We start from the raw sequence: 17,268 nt of genomic DNA, 5'->3' as shown, positions 1-17,268 counted from the left end.
ATATAACTGACCCTCCCCCCAGTGTGGTGAGGTACTATACGTGGCCGGTATGATCGGCCTGGACCCGGTGTGATATAACTGACCCCTCCCCCAGTGTGGTGAGGTACTATACGTGGCCGGTATGATCGGCCCGGTGTGATATAACTGACCCTCCCCCAGTGTGGTGAGGTACTATACGTGGCCGGTATGATCGACCCGGTGTGATATAACTGACCTCCCCCCAGTATGGTGAGGTACTATACGTGGCCGGTATGATCGGCCTGACCCGGTGTCATATAACTGACCCTCCCCCAGTGTGGTGAGGTACTATACGTGGCCGGTATGATCGGCCCGGTGTGATATAACTGACCCTCCCCCAGTGTGGTGAGGTACTATACGTGGCCGGTATGATCGGCCTGGACCCGGTGTGTGATATAACTGACCCGTCCCCCAGTGTGGTGAGGTACTATACGTGGCCGGTATGATCGGCCTGGACCCGGTGTGATATAACTGACCCTCCCCCAGTGTGGTGAGGTACTATACGTGGCCGGTATGATCGACCCGGTGTGATATAACTGACCTCCCCCCAGTATGGTGAGGTACTATACGTGGCCGGTATGATCGGCCTGTCCTGGTGTGATATAACTGACCCTCCCCCAGTGTGGTGAGGTACTATACGTGGCCGGTATGATCGACCCGGTGTGATATAACTGACCTCCCCCCAGTATGGTGAGGTACTATACGTGGCCGGTATGATCGGCCTGACCCGGTGTCATATAACTGACCCTCCCCCAGTGTGGTGAGGTACTATACGTGGCCGGTATGATCGGCCCGGTGTGATATAACTGACCCTCCCCCAGTGTGGTGAGGTACTATACGTGGCCGGTATGATCGGCCTGGACCCGGTGTGATATAACTGACCCTCCCCCAGTGTGGTGAGGTACTATACGTGGCCGGTATGATCGGCCTGGACCCGGTGTGATATAACTGACCCTCCCCCAGTGTGGTGAGGTACTATACGTGGCCGGTATGATCGACCCGGTGTGATATAACTGACCTCCCCCAGTATGGTGAGGTACTATACGTGGCCGGTATGATCGGCCTGTCCTGGTGTGATATAACTGACCCTCCCCCAGTGTGGTGAGGTACTATACGTGGCCGGTATGATCGGCCTGGACCCGGTGTGATATAACTGACCCGTCTCCCAGTGTGGTGAGGTACTATACGTGGCCGGTATGATCGGCCTGGACCCGGTGTGATATAACTGACCCCTCTCCCAGTGCGGTGAGGTACTATACGTGGCCGGTATGATCGGCCTGACCCGGTGTCATATAACTGACCCTCCCCCAGTGTGGTGAGGTACTATACGTGGCCGGTATGATCGGCCCGGTGTGATATAACTGACCCTCCCCCAGTGTGGTGAGGTACTATACGTGGCCGGTATGATCGGCCTGGACCCGGTGTGTGATATAACTGACCCTCCCCCAGTGTGGTGAGGTACTATACGTGGCCGGTATGATCGACCCGGTGTGATATAACTGACCTCCCCCCAGTATGGTGAGGTACTATACGTGGCCGGTATGATCGGCCTGTCCTGGTGTGATATAACTGACCCTCCCCCAGTGTGGTGAGGTACTATACGTGGCCGGTATGATCGGCCTGGACCCGGTGTGATATAACTGACCCGTCTCCCAGTGTGGTGAGGTACTATACGTGGCCGGTATGATCGGCCCTGACCCGCAGTGTGACATAACTGACCCTCCACCAGTGTGGTGAGGTACTATACGTGGCCGGTATGATCGGCCTGTCCCGGTGTGATATAACTGACCCTCCCCCAGTGTGGTGAGGTACTATACGTGGCCGGTATGATCGGCCTGGACCCGGTGTGATATAACTGACCCCTCTCCCAGTGCGGTGAGGTACTATACGTGGCCGGTATGATCGGCCTGACCCGGTGTCATATAACTGACCCTCCCCCAGTGTGGTGAGGTACTATACGTGGCCGGTATGATCGGCCCGGTGTGATATAACTGACCCTCCCCCAGTGTGGTGAGGTACTATACATGGCCGGTATGATCGGCCTGGACCCGGTGTGTGATATAACTGACCCTCCCCCAGTGTGGTGAGGTACTATACGTGGCCGGCATGATCGACCCGGTGTGATATAACTGACCTCCCCCCAGTATGGTGAGGTACTATACGTGGCCGGTATGATCGGCCTGTCCTGGTGTGATATAACTGACCCTCCCCCAGTGTGGTGAGGTACACTCGGGGGCAGATTGATGTTCCACAACTCTTTATCCACCGGGTTCCTATGGCTCAGCATTGGCAGCAGCCGCCTGGTACCGGTAGACTGTGCCGCTTCACTTACTTGTCAAGCGGCACAGCCTACCCACACCGTATGACACCGGTCTGGGTCGGTGGCTGTAAGGCGATGTGGGCCGCCTGTGACGTCAGCGCAGCGGTGAGGGCCGAGCCCGGAGGCATAGCTCGGGTCGGCGCGGCGCGCGGCGGCTGGCGAGGGCTGGCGAGTGAGGTGGGGTGGGAGCATGGACCATCGCGCGGCTTGGCGAGCGTAGTTAACTTTCGCGTCACCATTCGCCAATTATTCTACCTATCGATTGCGCTAAAGCATTTGTTAAAATGCCCTATGCCCAAGACAGCGGCAGCGCCTATCATTTACTTGATATGCGTATTACGACGCACTTAAGTGCGGCAACGGGACAGCCGATAGAACTTATGTCACACGTGCATCGATGTGCGGAGCTATATTTTGTATAACATATTAGTTTTAAGGCCTTGATTGAGCAGATTGGTGTCTATTGTTTCGCACGGCAATCGTCTAGAGACGTGGGAACTAGGGATTATGGCCTATGGGTATAGTGCGGCAGCCAGCGCCCCAATTTAAAGCGATTATTACTGTTGCTCTAATATGTGGTCGCAGCCGCCAATAGCAAACCGTTCCAACTAGGAGCCAAAAACGCGGACACTCAGGAGGGTTCGAACCGGGCTTCCCCCACCGGTCAGCTTACGATGCGATCGTTCATCCACTGAGCTACCGAGAATGGTCCCCAGCAGCACAAAACAAAATGACATTCACCCGCTGACCGCCAATGACAGTTTTGTGACATTTGATTGCGTTTGACCGCGGCGGACGGTCGCTGGTCTCGGTAGCTCAGTGGATGCACGATAGCGTCGTAGGGTGACCGGTTGGAAAAGCCCGGTTCGAACCGTCCCAGGTGCGCGAATTATTTGCTCCTAGTTGGACCGGTTTGCTATTGGTGGCTGCGATCACACATCAGAGGAACAGTGAGATTCGCCACACATCAGAGGAACAGTGAGATTCGCTTAGGGGCGTTGGCTGCCGCACTATCCAAAAACTGCAGTTCCCACGTCCCTGGACAATTGCTGTGCAAAATAATAGACACCAATGAGCTCAATCAAGGCCTTACTACTTATCTGTTATAAACAATGCAGCTCCGCAACTCGATGCACGTATGATATAAATTCTATCGGCTGTCCCAATGCTACGTTAAAGTGTGTCGTAATGCGCATGGCAAGTATGATGATAGGCGCTGTCTTGAGCATATGATATTTTAACAAATGCTTTAGCGCAATTGTTAGGTGGAATAATTGGCGCCTTGAGACGAGAAAGTTAACCCGCGCGGGGCTGGGGGGGGGGTAAATTTTACCCCCCCTCGCGAATTTTTGCGATATCTCAAAAACGGCGGCGCGCAGCGCCGCCAAACTTTCAGTACCTTTTCTTACATCAATTTGACACCTTCCCTGAAAATTTGAGCGAAATCCGTCGGAAAATTTTTGAGAAATTGACGTTTTAGTGACGTCATGTTCGCCATTTTCGCCTCAAAAACGGCAAAAGTTCAAACGCCGCTAACATCTTCATTTTTAAAGGAATCAAGACGTAACAAAAAAGGTTATACGTAATTTTACTTTGTCTATCAAATGGCTATCTCGGTTTTTTGAAAATTTTGGATTTTGGCCTAAATTTTTTCAAAAAACCGATATTTTTGGGAAAATCATTGTAAAATCCAAAATTTTGAGTCTATCGAAAAAAACGGAATATATGTCAGAGAAGTGGTCTATGTGCACCTACATACCAAATTTTAGAAGAATCGGTTCAAAAATGTGGGAGTTATTCAAAATTTTATGACGTCACGACACACAAATTTTTTGAAAAATGACTTTTTTGGAAGTTCTAGACCTCGTACGGAAACAAAAATAGCACCATTCGATTTGCCGTGAAAAACTGCATCAGATAGACACCTTTTTAGGCCTTAACAACCAACTTCAAAATTTGACCTCACTTGACCTGACCTTGACCTGACCTCGCCCTGAAATTCATCCAGAGGTGGTCCATATCACTTATTGAGTGTGCCTATTGAATTCTATGAGTAAAATGACCCATAAAACATGTATTGCACATGCCCTTTTCTATATTTTGTTTTTTGGTGACCTGACCTGACCTGACCTGACCTTGACCTTGACCTCTGAATGATATTGTATGCAACTAATATTGTCTTGGTAGCCTAAGAACACGTTTTGGGCGATCAGTCTTAGTCCATGACTCCATCCTTCGGCAACTACGGTGCAAGGCCGATACTGTAGAAACTTGCAATTTGTACCCTTGACCTGACCTTGACCTTGACCTCAAACTTTAAATTAAGTACATGTTTTTAGTAGTTCGTGATGAGAGCTTTCGATTGGCGTTTGAATTTTCCAAATCGGACCATTAGTTCGGGAGATAACAGGGGGGGGGGGGGTAAAATTTACCCCCCCCCCCCAGCCCCGCGCGTTCGGCTGGGGACCCCAGCCCCGCGCGGGTTAACTACACTCGCTCAACCGCGCGATGGTCCATGCTCCCACCCCGCCTCCCTCCCCAGCCCTCGCCAGCCGCCGCGCCGCGCCGACCCGAGCCATGCCTCCAGGCTCGGCCCTCACCGCTGCGCTGACGTCACAGGCGGCCCACATCGCCTTCCAGCCACCGACCCAGACCGTGGTCATACGGTGTGGGTAGGCTGTGCCGCTTGACAAGTAAGTGAAGCGGCACAGTCTACCGGTACCAGGCGGCTGCTGCCAATGCTGAGCCATAGGAACCCGGTGGATAAAGAGTTGTGGAACATCAATCTGCCCCCGAGTGTACTATACGTGGCCGGTATGATCGGCCTGGACCCGGTGTGATATAACTGACCCGTCTCCCAGTGTGGTGAGGTACTATACGTGGCCGGTATGATCGGCCCTGACCCGCAGTGTGACATAACTGACCCTCCACCAGTGTGGTGAGGTACTATACGTGGCCGGTATGATCGGCCTGTCCCGGTGTGATATAACTGACCCTCCCCCAGTGTGGTGAGGTACTATACGTGGCCGGTATGATCGGCCTGGACCCGGTGTGTGATATAACTGACCCTCCCCCAGTGTGGTGAGGTACTATACGTGGCCGGTATGATCGACCCGGTGTGATATAACTGACCCTCCCCCAGTATGGTGAGGTACTATACGTGGCCGGTATGATCGGCCTGTCCTGGTGTGATATAACTGACCCTCCCCCAGTGTGGTGAGGTACTATACGTGGCCGGTATGATCGGCCTGGACCCGGTGTGATATAACTGACCCGTCTCCCAGTGTGGTGAGGTACTATACGTGGCCGGTATGATCGGCCCTGACCCGCAGTGTGACATAACTGACCCTCCACCAGTGTGGTGAGGTACTATACGTGGCCGGTATGATCGGCCTGTCCCGGTGTGATATAACTGACCCTCCCCCAGTGTGGTGAGGTACTATACGTGGCCGGTATGATCGGCCTGGACCCGGCCAGTATGCGACTGGTGCGCGGCGGTGAGCAGCAGGCCCGGCTGGCGCTGCGTCATGTGGAGAGGGTGATCCAGGCCTCCTCCAACGACGCCGACACCGACACCGTCGTACAGGTGGGTAGGCAGGGGTGGTGGGTCTGCAGAGCTGACTCCTGGGAGGACGGGATACAGAGCTCAGACTCCGGGCGGGACGGGATACAGAGCTCAGACTCCGGACAGGACGGGATACAGAGCTCAGACTCCGGGCGGGACGGGATACAGAGCTCAGACTCCGGGCGGGACGGGATACAGAGCTCAGACTCCGGGCGGGACGGGATACAGAGCTCAGACTCCGGGCGGGACGGGATACAGAGCTCAGACTCCGGACAGGACGGGATACAGAGCTCAGACTCCGGGCGGGACGGGATACAGAGCTCAGACTCCGGGCGGGACGGGATCGGGGCTTGAGGACAAGGTGACATAGCACTTGGCAAGAAAGAGAGGGTATGCTTGTGTGACTGGTCAGTGGTCTAACAGTCAGCTGAATTATGATGCTTAAATGATCTGCGAAGGTGGACTTGCAGGTGACTGTGCGATTATTTCGTTACCCAGGTGTCATGGCTTCCAGTAAACTGCTATCAATAATTACATGATTATAATTAACTCCCAACCCCTACTAGTTCAATTAAGCACGATGACATAAAACCTGCCACAACATTTGTCACTATCAGTCCGCTATTATTTTCTCAGACCTTTGACCTGACCGCTGACCTGACCGGACCGTTCATCGCTGACAGACGGTGTGCTACGTCACCGACCCGTCACTGCTGCCGGCCTGCTCGGCGCTGATGACGGCCCGCCTGGCGTCCTCGCTGCAGTGCGCCGTGGTCGTGCCGGGCCTGCCGCGCGGCGCCGCCGTCGAGTGGCACGTCTGGACACACGCGCACAACGCACAGTTCCTCAGTGAGTGTGAGTTACTACCGGTTGGCGATGGTGACTGGCGGTATATATATATATATATATATATATATATATATATATATATGTAATCGGCAAGCTTTGCGCCGATTAAAGTTTATCTGTTTCACCGGCGAGAGGAGCCCGGTGACCATATGATGTCTGGACAGGAATTTAATTCAACGGTTTTGCGCGTGATCGTCTGCTATTCAATTGTTGCTTCAGGTATGAACTCGAAGCTGTCCTAGATACTGCAATTAAATGTTTTTATTATGTACGGCATATTATTAGAATGGTTAACACTCTTGTTCATGCTCAGCGGCTTTACTGATCAATTAGTATAATGTTTTATATAGCGGATGCCGCGATCGGAGCATCTCATGGTGCACTATGTTTTCGCCCATTCAGCTGATCACGGCAGGTGTTCGGCTGACTGTGGGCGGGGAGTCTGGATCGAGAGCTCAAGGAGTGAGGTTGTGCTCCTGGCTCTGTTAAAATGTAACCTAAAGCTAAATACAATGTAATGTTCTTCACTTTTGATTATGTCGGTTCACCTTCAGTAAACACGGGTTTACATTTGGTGGCAGCGGTGGGATCGACTTAGTCGAAATGAAGATTGGAGCCCGAACCGACGTCCTCGGCTTTCGCGGCCTCAAGAAATCAAGTTTTCAACTGACTGTTTGAAATCTTCGGAGCAGCTATCGCCAGTACAAGATGTCTGCTGTTGGGTTTCCGGCTCTGCAATACTCTGACGAGTTGTCAGTTAGCCGGTAAGGTCGGTCGACTTTGCCTTTTGTCCCGACTGAAGACTGCGACATGTTGGCCGCTGCACGGCGACTGTCCAGCAGTGTCGTCTGTTCCCGCTAGCACTGAGCTCCGCTTCTTGAGCTGTGCTACGGTCGATCCTCGGTCCACTTGGCTTTGAAAGTGTCGACTGAGCGCCGTTGCTGCAACACATTTATTCATCAAGATCATCGCAAGATGGACCAGTTACGAGCCGTCATGGAGCTCGACCAGCCCAGGGCTATCGAAGCAAGAGGAGCCTAGTCCTGGACTGCGCTGTTTTCCCTGCTTCAATCTTCGTGGTACCGGCTACCTGCAGTATCAGCTGTGATGGAGGTGACGTCCGTGAGGAGGCTGAGAGACAGCGATCAGTGCGCAGTGGCCTGCGGTGATCTCGGCCCAGCCGTCGCGCTGCTGCGGCCTGCGAGTTCCGTGTGCAGTGCCAGTGCTCAGTGATTTGGTGCGCGAGGGGTGAGCGAGTGACGAGTCGGCACCGCCATAGCGATTGGCGTCCGACCTCCTCGCTGCTGGTGATCGGCACCAGCCGGCCGTATCGCCCACCGCGACTCGGCTCGGAGCTCTGCCCAGCTCTGCGGCCCGTTGGCGCTGCACTGGACCGCGTCAGCTGGCGTCAGCTGATTCGAGGAGCAGCAAGCAAGGCGCCGGATGGAGAGGACTGGCTGTCACTGCACTCACGGTACTGTGCCTGGGGAACTGGGATTTCGGGGTCGGTGAACTGTGTTTTGAGTGTTGACAATGAACAATTCAGTAGTGGTGTCAGAACAATGTGCGAAAAATCAAGTGAATACGCAATGGAAATGATATTAGAGTTCACTGTAAAGCCAGGTCAGGTTTGGCTAACCAGTTAATGTGGTACCTAAGCAGGAATTTAAAATGAGTTCTTTTATTGTACCGGCACCCCGTTTCGGTGGGAAGGGCTCGTTGTCCCGTTTCCGTGAGGATTTTCAAACGTTTGGTCGGCTTCAGGGCTGGGATGTGGACCAGCAGCTGGCTTTTCTGCCACTGACCCTAGAAGGCATTGCACGGGATGCTTATGATGCTCTGAGCTCGAGTCAGAAGGGATCCCTGGACAGCGTTTTCAATGGTTTGCGGGAAACGTTCACAGTGGGGACCACAATCGACGCGCACATTCGTCTGACCGAGTTAAAGTATGACCCCGCCGAGTCTCTGGACGAGTTCCTTGTGCGGTTTAAGTCTCTGGTAAGGCGCTCCTTCCCAGATCAGCCGACTGATGGTCTACTTTTTAACTACTTTCTGTCAGCCGTCCCCGAGAAATATCGCTCAGAGATTGTGATGGCGGGAATTACTGATTTCCCGGCCGCCGTGCAAAAGGTGAGCAATATCCGCAGCGCTGAGGTGCTGCGAAGCGCGTCAGTGCGTCAGGTAGAGGTGCAGGCGCCGATGTTGCGCCTGATACTCGATCGCATCGAGCAGCTCGAGCGGCGTCTGGACGGCCCCGGACGCCCCGAGCGGACCGGACGGCGCCGCGGGTCGCAGCCGTCCCGGTCAAACGAGGCGCCGGCGCGCGCCTGCTGGGCCTGTGGTGGTGCTGATCACGTGCGGTCCCGATGCCGTTTTCGTGATAGCACCTGCCACTCGTGCGGTAAGAAGGGACACCTGGCAGCCGTGTGCCAAGCTCCGTCGGGAAACGCCGACCGGGGCCCAGGTCGAAGCCCGAGGCCGGGTCCCGCGGCACCACCCGAACAGTAAATGATGCTGGTGACAGCGTACAGCTCAACCCAGATATGACTTTCCCGGCTAGGATCTGTGGGGTTGAGTGTAATTGTTTGTTGGATACGGGCTCGACGATAAGTATCATTAATAAGGCAGTGTTTGATGCTTTACCGAACGCCACTATGAGCATGACAGCGACACGGGCGCGGACGGCCGCGCAGGAACAGTTGCCTCTCCTAGGGAGAACTGTCCTTTCCGTTCAGATAGGTCGCGTACAAAAGACTGTTCCCTTTTATGTGTCGGATGTGATTGATGTGCCCTGCCTGTTTGGCATTGATTTCCTTCAGCACGTGCAACCCTGTGTAATAGATCTGCAGCGGAAATGCCTGAGCTTTGTGCCGTCGGAGGCAGTTCGATCTGTTTCAGCGGAGGCAGTGACTGTAGGAACCGTGGTTTTGGGCAAAGATATTACCGTTCCGCCCGGTAGTGAGACGGTGGTTCGTGGATTTTCTCACAATTGTGACTACAGGGGTTCTGCTCTGATTGAACCTTCTTGGGATAAACCGGGATTAGAGGTTGTGAGGAGCATAGTGGAAGTGTCTGGCACGAGCGTTCCATTAGTATTGCGAAACAACTCTGATCGGTTTGTTACTGTACCCAAGCACGCTGAGCTGGCTCAGTTAGAGGTAGGGTTTTCAGAGGAGCCTAAAGTAAAAGAGTCTGAGCTTAAAGAGTCTGTGAACTTGGAAGAATTAGTGAACTTAGAGGGAGTAGATATAACGTCATCACAGAGAGCTGCCCTTTTTCGCGTCCTTAAAAAGTACGAGTCAATGTTCGATGGTCACGTGGGCCACACCACTCTGGTGGAGCACCGTATCGATACGGGTGACAGCCCTCCGATCAGACAGGCCCCACGCAGAATTCCGCCGCACCTCAAAGAGGAGGTGAAGGCTCAGTTAGACGAGTTAGTCAGACAGGGGATCCTAGAGGAGTCAGAGGGCACGTGGGCGTCGCCAATTTGCGTGGTTCGCAAGAAGGACGGGTCGGCGAGAATAGTGGCCGATTTGCGTCGATTGAACTCTGTGTCTCGAGTCCCCGCTTATCCGATAGCCAGAATAGATGATACGCTAGACGCGCTGTCGGGATCGTCGCTATTTTGTACCCTTGATATGAACTCGGCTTACCATCAGATGTCAATTGCACCGGAGGATAGAGAAAAGGCAACGATCGTGACACCTTTCTCGTGTCTGCAGTACACACGGGTTTGTTTTGGTCTCGCAGGAGCGCCAGCGAGCTGTGCTCGGCTGCTGAACATAGTGTTAGGGGATATTGCGCCGGAAAAATGTGTCAGTTACTTTGATGACATCATTGTGCACGGGTCAACCTTTCAGAGTGTTCTGGAGTCACTGGATTGTGTTTTGAGTCGTCTCATGGATGCGGGGTTGACTTTGAACTTGAAAAAGTGTCAGTTTTTCCGGAAAAAGGTCACCTATCTGGGACATGAAGTGTCAGGGGAGGGTATCAAGGCCGATCCTGTCAAAGTGGACAAGGTGCGTAACTGGCCTGTGCCCAGATCAGCCAAGGAGATGTCCAGTTTTCTTGGGCTAGCTTCGTACTTTAGACGGTACATTAAGAACTTTGCGGATATTGCAGCGCCGCTGTTCCGCCTCACGATTAAGGATCAAAAGTTTGAATGGTCGGACAGCGCTCAAATTGCTTTTGATTCATTGAAAAAGGCCTTATGCGAGTCACCAGTGCTTGCGTTTCCGCGTTTTGATTCAGAGGCAGGTCCATTCATTTTGGAGACGGACGCCAGTGGAGAGTGTATGGGAGCCGTTTTGCTACAGGTGCAGAATGGTGTCGAGCGTCCAGTCGCGTACGGCAGCCAGACGCTGTCAAAGTCACAGAGAAATTACTCTACCACGAAGCGTGAGTTATTAGCGTGTGTTCATTTTGTGCAACATTTTAACCACTACCTTCAGGGAGCGAGATTTCAACTACGTACTGATCATAGTAGTCTGCAGTGGTTATTGAACTTTAAGAACCCCACCGGCATGCTAGCCAGGTGGTTTGAAGTTTTGGGCAATTATCAGTTTGACATTTCTTATCGCCCGGGGGCCACTAATACAGCAGCTGATGGTCTGAGCCGGCGCCCCGAGAGCACAGCTGACGCAGGCGTGCAGACTGAGGGAGCGCGGTGCCATCAGATCAATGCGAGTCTGTGGTCCACCAGTTTCATGAAAGAAGAGCAAGGTAAGGACGCAACAATTTCAGAGATCGTGAAGCATCTTTCCTCGGGACAGCGTCCACATCGCCGCAGTGTCGACAGGTCCTTGCGTCCCCTGCTGAGGCAGTGGTCCAGACTGACCCTTCTTGACGGTGTCCTGTACCGAAAGTACCGCAGGAGGGCGAGAGATGAGTTTCAGCTGCAGCTGGTGATTCCGCGATCTCTCGTGACCGGTGTGCTGACGTCACTGCACAGCGGCCCGACCGCCGGTCACCCCGGACCGGACAGGTTACACGCAGCAGTGACCCGACGCTTTTTCTGGGTAGGAATGTTGACAGACGTCAAGGAGTTCTGCAAGCGCTGTGAGCGGTGCTCATCCAGAAGTCAGCCGGTGCCGAGACCGAGAGCCGCGCTGGGTGAACTGCATGCTTCCGAGCCGTTCGAGACGGTAGCGATTGATTTCTTGACTAACCTGCCAGTGACGCCGAGTGGGCATAAGCATTTGTTGGTGGTGATCGATCACTTCACTCGCTGGTGTGAGGTGTTCCCGCTGAAGGATATGACGGCCACCACAGTAGCGTCCACTCTGGTAAGTGAATTCTTTTCCAGGTACGGGTGCCCGAGGAAGCTCCATTCGGATTGTGCCGCCAATTTCACGGGGCAGGTGATTGCCGAGATGTGTCGTCTTTTCGGCATCGAGAAAACAAAGATAAGTGCCTATCATCCAGAGGGTGACGGTAAGGTCGAGAGGATGATGAGGACTCTGCTCGACATGCTTTCGAAGTATCTCGACGCAAATCATGATCAGTGGGACGAGCACCTCCCATTGTTGATGCTGGGGTACAGATCGCTCGAGCACAGTGCGCTGGGCTACAGTCCGTATTTTCTCATGTTCGGTAAAGAGCCGCGCCTGCCTGTGGAGGCTGAGCTCCAGGTTCCAGTCGCAAGCAAATCTCAGACCGTCACAGAATATGTAGATAAGCTACGCGAGTCATTGAGAATTGCACACAAGCATGCGCTACAGGTATCTGACGCTTCACATGGGAAAAACAAACGGTTCTACGAAAAACGAATGAATGAGTTTGAATACAAAGAGGGAGATTTGGTATGTTTGCACAAAGCTGTGGTTCCTAAGGGACAATATTACAAGTTTGTGAGACCGTGGAAGGCTGCGGTGATTGTAGCAAAGGTAGGGGACTTGAACTATCGTATCAGGGTCACGGGCTCCAGGAAAACATTACTGGTTCACCATAATCGTTTGAAGCCGCGAACTGAGCCGATAGTTACCCCACCTGTGCCAGAGGTCACTGAGAGTCAGGATGGGGCTGGTGCTGATGCTGCGTCACCGGTGACACGCGCTCAGACCACGCCGCCAGCAGAGATAGAGTCGGTCTCCGTGGACAGTGGGTCAGCGGATGGCCCGGCTGGTGTCACAGCCTGGGCACGATTGCCCATCATCGGCACAGCTGTGCAAGGTAAGGAGCCAGCGGTTGAGGAGCAATCGTCCGGCACAGTTCAGATGGCGGTGCCGACACCCGAGTGTCCACCGGTACCCCCGCGGTCTGAGGTACCGCCGCCGGTGCCAGCCAGACGGTCCGAGCGACGGACTCGACCGCCTGATCGCTTTGTTCCAGGCTTGTAGGCAGCCTGTTTTAACATGAATGCTTCTAAAAGGTAAGAGGTGCGCTCATATTAACGTAAAACCAGTCGCCCTGATTTTCCTTTTAATTAGCTCAGCAGACAATCGGTTGGCTCCTGGCGCCGGAGTGCGATAGATTTGTTTAACTCTTTATGGAAAGAGAGTGTGCGCGTCGAGCTAGATTCGGTCAATCCCTGGGGACGTTTCTGATTGACATGTCAATGTCATTAAACTCAGTTTGAGTAGGAGCCCTCTAGCAGCCTGTTCAGAGCATCATGGCATGGGATGTAAATAGCATGGTCTGGTTAACCTGTGTTTGGGATGGGACCCAGGGTACCCATTGCCATCATTGACGGATAGCCATACCTGTTCAGCTAGCTAGTTGATAAGTGAGCGATGCTGTGCGATGACGTGTTTGTGTTTTTCGTTGTTGCTGACTGCCAGTCAGTCAGCCGGATGCTGCTAGGCATCATCTAGCGACCACGGTGTTATGGTGTCGCGTGGCGCGTGCTGCAACTGCTGATGTTATCGCATGTGTCAATGAGTGTTTCTAGATGTAAGTGCACGCCTTTCATTCAAAGGAGGGAGAAGTGTAATCGGCAAGCTTTGCGCCGATTAAAGTTTATCTGTTTCACCGGCGAGAGGAGCCCGGTGACCATATGATGTCTGGACAGGAATTTAATTCAACGGTTTTGCGCGTGATCGTCTGCTATTCAATTGTTGCTTCAGGTATGAACTCGAAGCTGTCCTAGATACTGCAATTAAATGTTTTTATTATGTACGGCATATTATTAGAATGGTTAACACTCTTGTTCATGCTCAGCGGCTTTACTGATCAATTAGTATAATGTTTTATATAGCGGATGCCGCGATCGGAGCATCTCATGGTGCACTATGTTTTCGCCCATTCAGCTGATCACGGCAGGTGTTCGGCTGACTGTGGGCGGGGAGTCTGGATCGAGAGCTCAAGGAGTGAGGTTGTGCTCCTGGCTCTGTTAAAATGTAACCTAAAGCTAAATACAATGTAATGTTCTTCACTTTTGATTATGTCGGTTCACCTTCAGTAAACACGGGTTTACATATATATATATATATATATATATATATATATATATATATATATATATATATATATGTTACAGGCAATGTGTGGAATCAGGCATTCTATAGAATGCCTAGGCATTCTATAGAATGCCTGACCGACCAGACATTCCATAGAATCCCTAGGTATTCTATAGAATGCCTGACCCACCAGGGATTCTATAGAATCCCTAGGCATTCTAAAGAATGCCTGATTTTCAGGCATTCTATAGAATGCCTAGGGAATACACGAATCTTTCCAACATATAAGTGTATGTTGTATAAGATTATGAGCACAGACCGACATGTAACATTATTATTTTCTGCCAGGCTACCTTGCGTTCAGCTATTTATGTTCATTCAGTCAAATGTTCATTCAGTCAAATTTTCCGGTCAGGTATTCAATCTGACCTTATTAGGTCAAATTGTATCAGGATTTCATTCTGAGAGTGCAGAGTATTTATCTTAACGCTAGAAAGACGATGGTGGTAAATGGTAATGTCAATATCGGAAACGCCTTTGGTAAAAAAAATTACACAGAAAAAATTGACAAATCGTCCATTTTTGGAGGTGTTTGCCTTCTAAGGAATTGATTTAAGGTCAAACTGGAGAAAACGGCTACGAGCCAAAAATGGACAAAAATTGGGCTGACCTAAAAAATGGCTTAGCTATTTGTTTTAGAAATGGCACCCTTTCGAACATTGCCAAAGAAGAACTGAAGTAAAATTTCATAATTTTGAGTCTTTGACGACCTTTCGAATACCGCATGGCCCAGAAGTCAAGCTGGAAGGGGAGATCGAACAACACCTAATCCGGCTCTTGTTACGGCCGGGCCACCGCCCAGACGTGGAATAATGAACCATTTATTCAGGTTATTCCCTGACATTACGGTGTAGGTTGAGCTGTCCATGTATGTATATTGAGAGTCGTTACACGAAGTGCTTATGACGACATAAAATGTGACCTTTGGTGTATTTTTCACCTTCATTTCTAACATCAGAACAAAGCCATCGTCATTCGCAATCACTTTCGATTCAAGCCTACGGTCCACCCTCCCAGCCAACACTCCTCTAATGCAGCTTCGTATCTGTAGCAGCATAATCCTCCGAGGGTAACCGTTTAAGCGACTGGTTGGCCTGTGACTCTCCCGCGTGCCTTGCGCCGTGGCTCTCCCGTGCCAACGGAATTGAATCAGCTGCTGCTTGCGGCGCACCATTTGGTGGTCGGCATAGCCCAATACCTCCCTCGCTTCCTCTCAGCTCATTGCCCTGAAATGGTGTGAGGTGACGACCGGCCTAGGCCAACAATGAAAATTAGGTAAACAAATACCTAGCATTACTGCCATTGACCCCTAATTTTCGAAGTGTGTTTCGGACAATCAAAATACTTAGGCATTCTATAGAATGCCTGGGAGCTTAAGCCAGGCATTCTATAGAATGCCTAAGCAGTCAGGGATTCTATAGAATACCTAGGGATTCTATAGAATGCCTGGTCGGTCAGGCATTCTATAGAATGCCTAGGCATTCTATAGAATGCCTGATTCCACACATTGCCTGTAACATATATATATATATATATATATATATATATATATATATATATATATATATATATATATATATATATATATATATATATATATATATATATATATATATATATATATATATATATATATATACTCCTCTAATGCAGCTTCGTATCTGTAGCAGCATAATCCCAGACGTTACACGAATATATATATATATATATAATATATATATATATATATATATATATATATATATATATATATATATATATATATATATATATATATATATATATATATATATATATATATATATATGAGTGTAAAGTAAAAATGTGACGTAAGTTTTAGAGCTAATGGGTTTCGATGACAGTATTGTGTGGGCTGATGAAGTTCAAGACCGTTTTTTAGCTCTCACCCTCAAAATTATATCACATTTTCGCCATCTTTTCCACATTTTCTCAACGGCAGCTGTAATATCCAGTGTAAAATTCGGTGGATCGGAACCCGTATGGTTTCGGTGAACCGCGCTCGGGGAAAACTGTTTCAGTGTTACACTCGCCTATTGCCGGTACCTCGGCCTTCTTCAGCCGTTCCTTCCGGCACTGGCACGGACTGGGGCTGGCCTTCCGTTACATAACTCACCATTGACGGCGCACCTGCCAGCAGCGATTGAATATCAACCAGCCGGCTATAACCATTCTTCGAGCCCGATCCACTCGTATGCTAAGCACCTGTATACATATTTACAGCCGGCGAACGAGGCACGCTCGAGTTTGGGACGCGGCCCGCCTGTGAGGCGCCGATGGTCCGCGCGATTGTGCGAACATGGGGAGTTTTTCGTCACTACCGGTGCACCTGGCAAAGTAAACCGCGTCCACCTTGCGTCAGCGCCCTTTCTTTTACAATGGGCAGCAGCTATGGCGTCTGGCCTATCGACGTCGACGGGCTGGGGTTACATCAATCGGCTGGTGGTAGAGCTTCATACCGATGCCGGCTCAGTGTAGACAGACTGGGCGATGTTTGTGACACTAGTCGCGGGTAGCTGCGGGACGCTCTCCTCCTCGCTGTAGGATATGGGAGAGCTGGGTGATACCGATGACACCAGTTCGCTGGTGAAGTTTAACGAGCGCGGAAACACGTCGTGGACCAAACACGTGTGGTTAACAGTAGACACGTGAAAGGCACGTGAAGTGAGGCTTGCTCGTCATGACAGGGATACTTGGAAGTTGGAACACATGCTCACTCTGCACAGGGCATGTCTAAACAGCTTGTTTTCAGAGACATTCGTCATTTCGTTACGGGCATATAGCCCCACCTCATTTTTGGCAAGACGAGCAGGAAGCACATAGTGTTTGCAAAATGCAATGACCGGTTACAATTAGATAATTGGGGATCAGCAGGGATTACCGATCACAAGAGACAGAGTCAGGCGTTCCTCTTTCGTGCGGTCTCTGCTGGTTGGCGTGTGTGCTCTTCGCTAAGCCGGTGACTTTTCCCTTTGTAAATCAGTGTTCTGAACAGGTTACTATGTGAGGCTTTCGTGTGTCCGGGGGTATCAGATTGG

The 17,268-nt window shown here is 51.2% G+C and overlaps 1 protein-coding gene and 1 long non-coding RNA gene across 4 annotated transcripts in view; one reads left to right on the top strand and one right to left on the bottom strand.

Moving 5' to 3' along the window:
• Positions 1-17,268, top strand: part of LOC122364149 (diphthine--ammonia ligase-like) — a 33,071-nt gene that overhangs the window by 8,932 nt on the left and 6,871 nt on the right. For 2 of the 3 annotated variants that reach the window (XM_043334276.1, XM_043334275.1), the window contains 2 exons: positions 5,766-5,924; positions 6,587-6,758. In XM_043334276.1, coding sequence (XP_043190211.1) covers positions 5,766-5,924; positions 6,587-6,758 — 331 coding nt within the window. The remainder of the gene's footprint in view (positions 1-5,765; positions 5,925-6,586; positions 6,759-17,268) is intronic. The other variant, XM_043334277.1, reaches the window with a different exon arrangement.
• On the bottom strand, positions 452-1,291 carry LOC122364150. The gene is made up of 3 exons (XR_006253493.1): positions 1,106-1,291; positions 830-972; positions 452-495 (listed from the first exon to the last, which is right to left on the bottom strand). It is a non-coding gene; the product is annotated as an uncharacterized LOC122364150 (long non-coding RNA).

The sequence above is a fragment of the Amphibalanus amphitrite genome, unplaced genomic scaffold, assembly GCF_019059575.1.
Source record: "Amphibalanus amphitrite isolate SeventyFive unplaced genomic scaffold, NRLGWU_Aamphi_draft 000659F_arrow, whole genome shotgun sequence".
Lineage (NCBI taxonomy): Eukaryota > Metazoa > Arthropoda > Thecostraca > Balanomorpha > Balanidae > Amphibalanus > Amphibalanus amphitrite.
The sequence above is the reverse complement of the archived record's forward strand: the minus strand, read 5'-3'. Positions and strand labels throughout refer to the sequence as shown.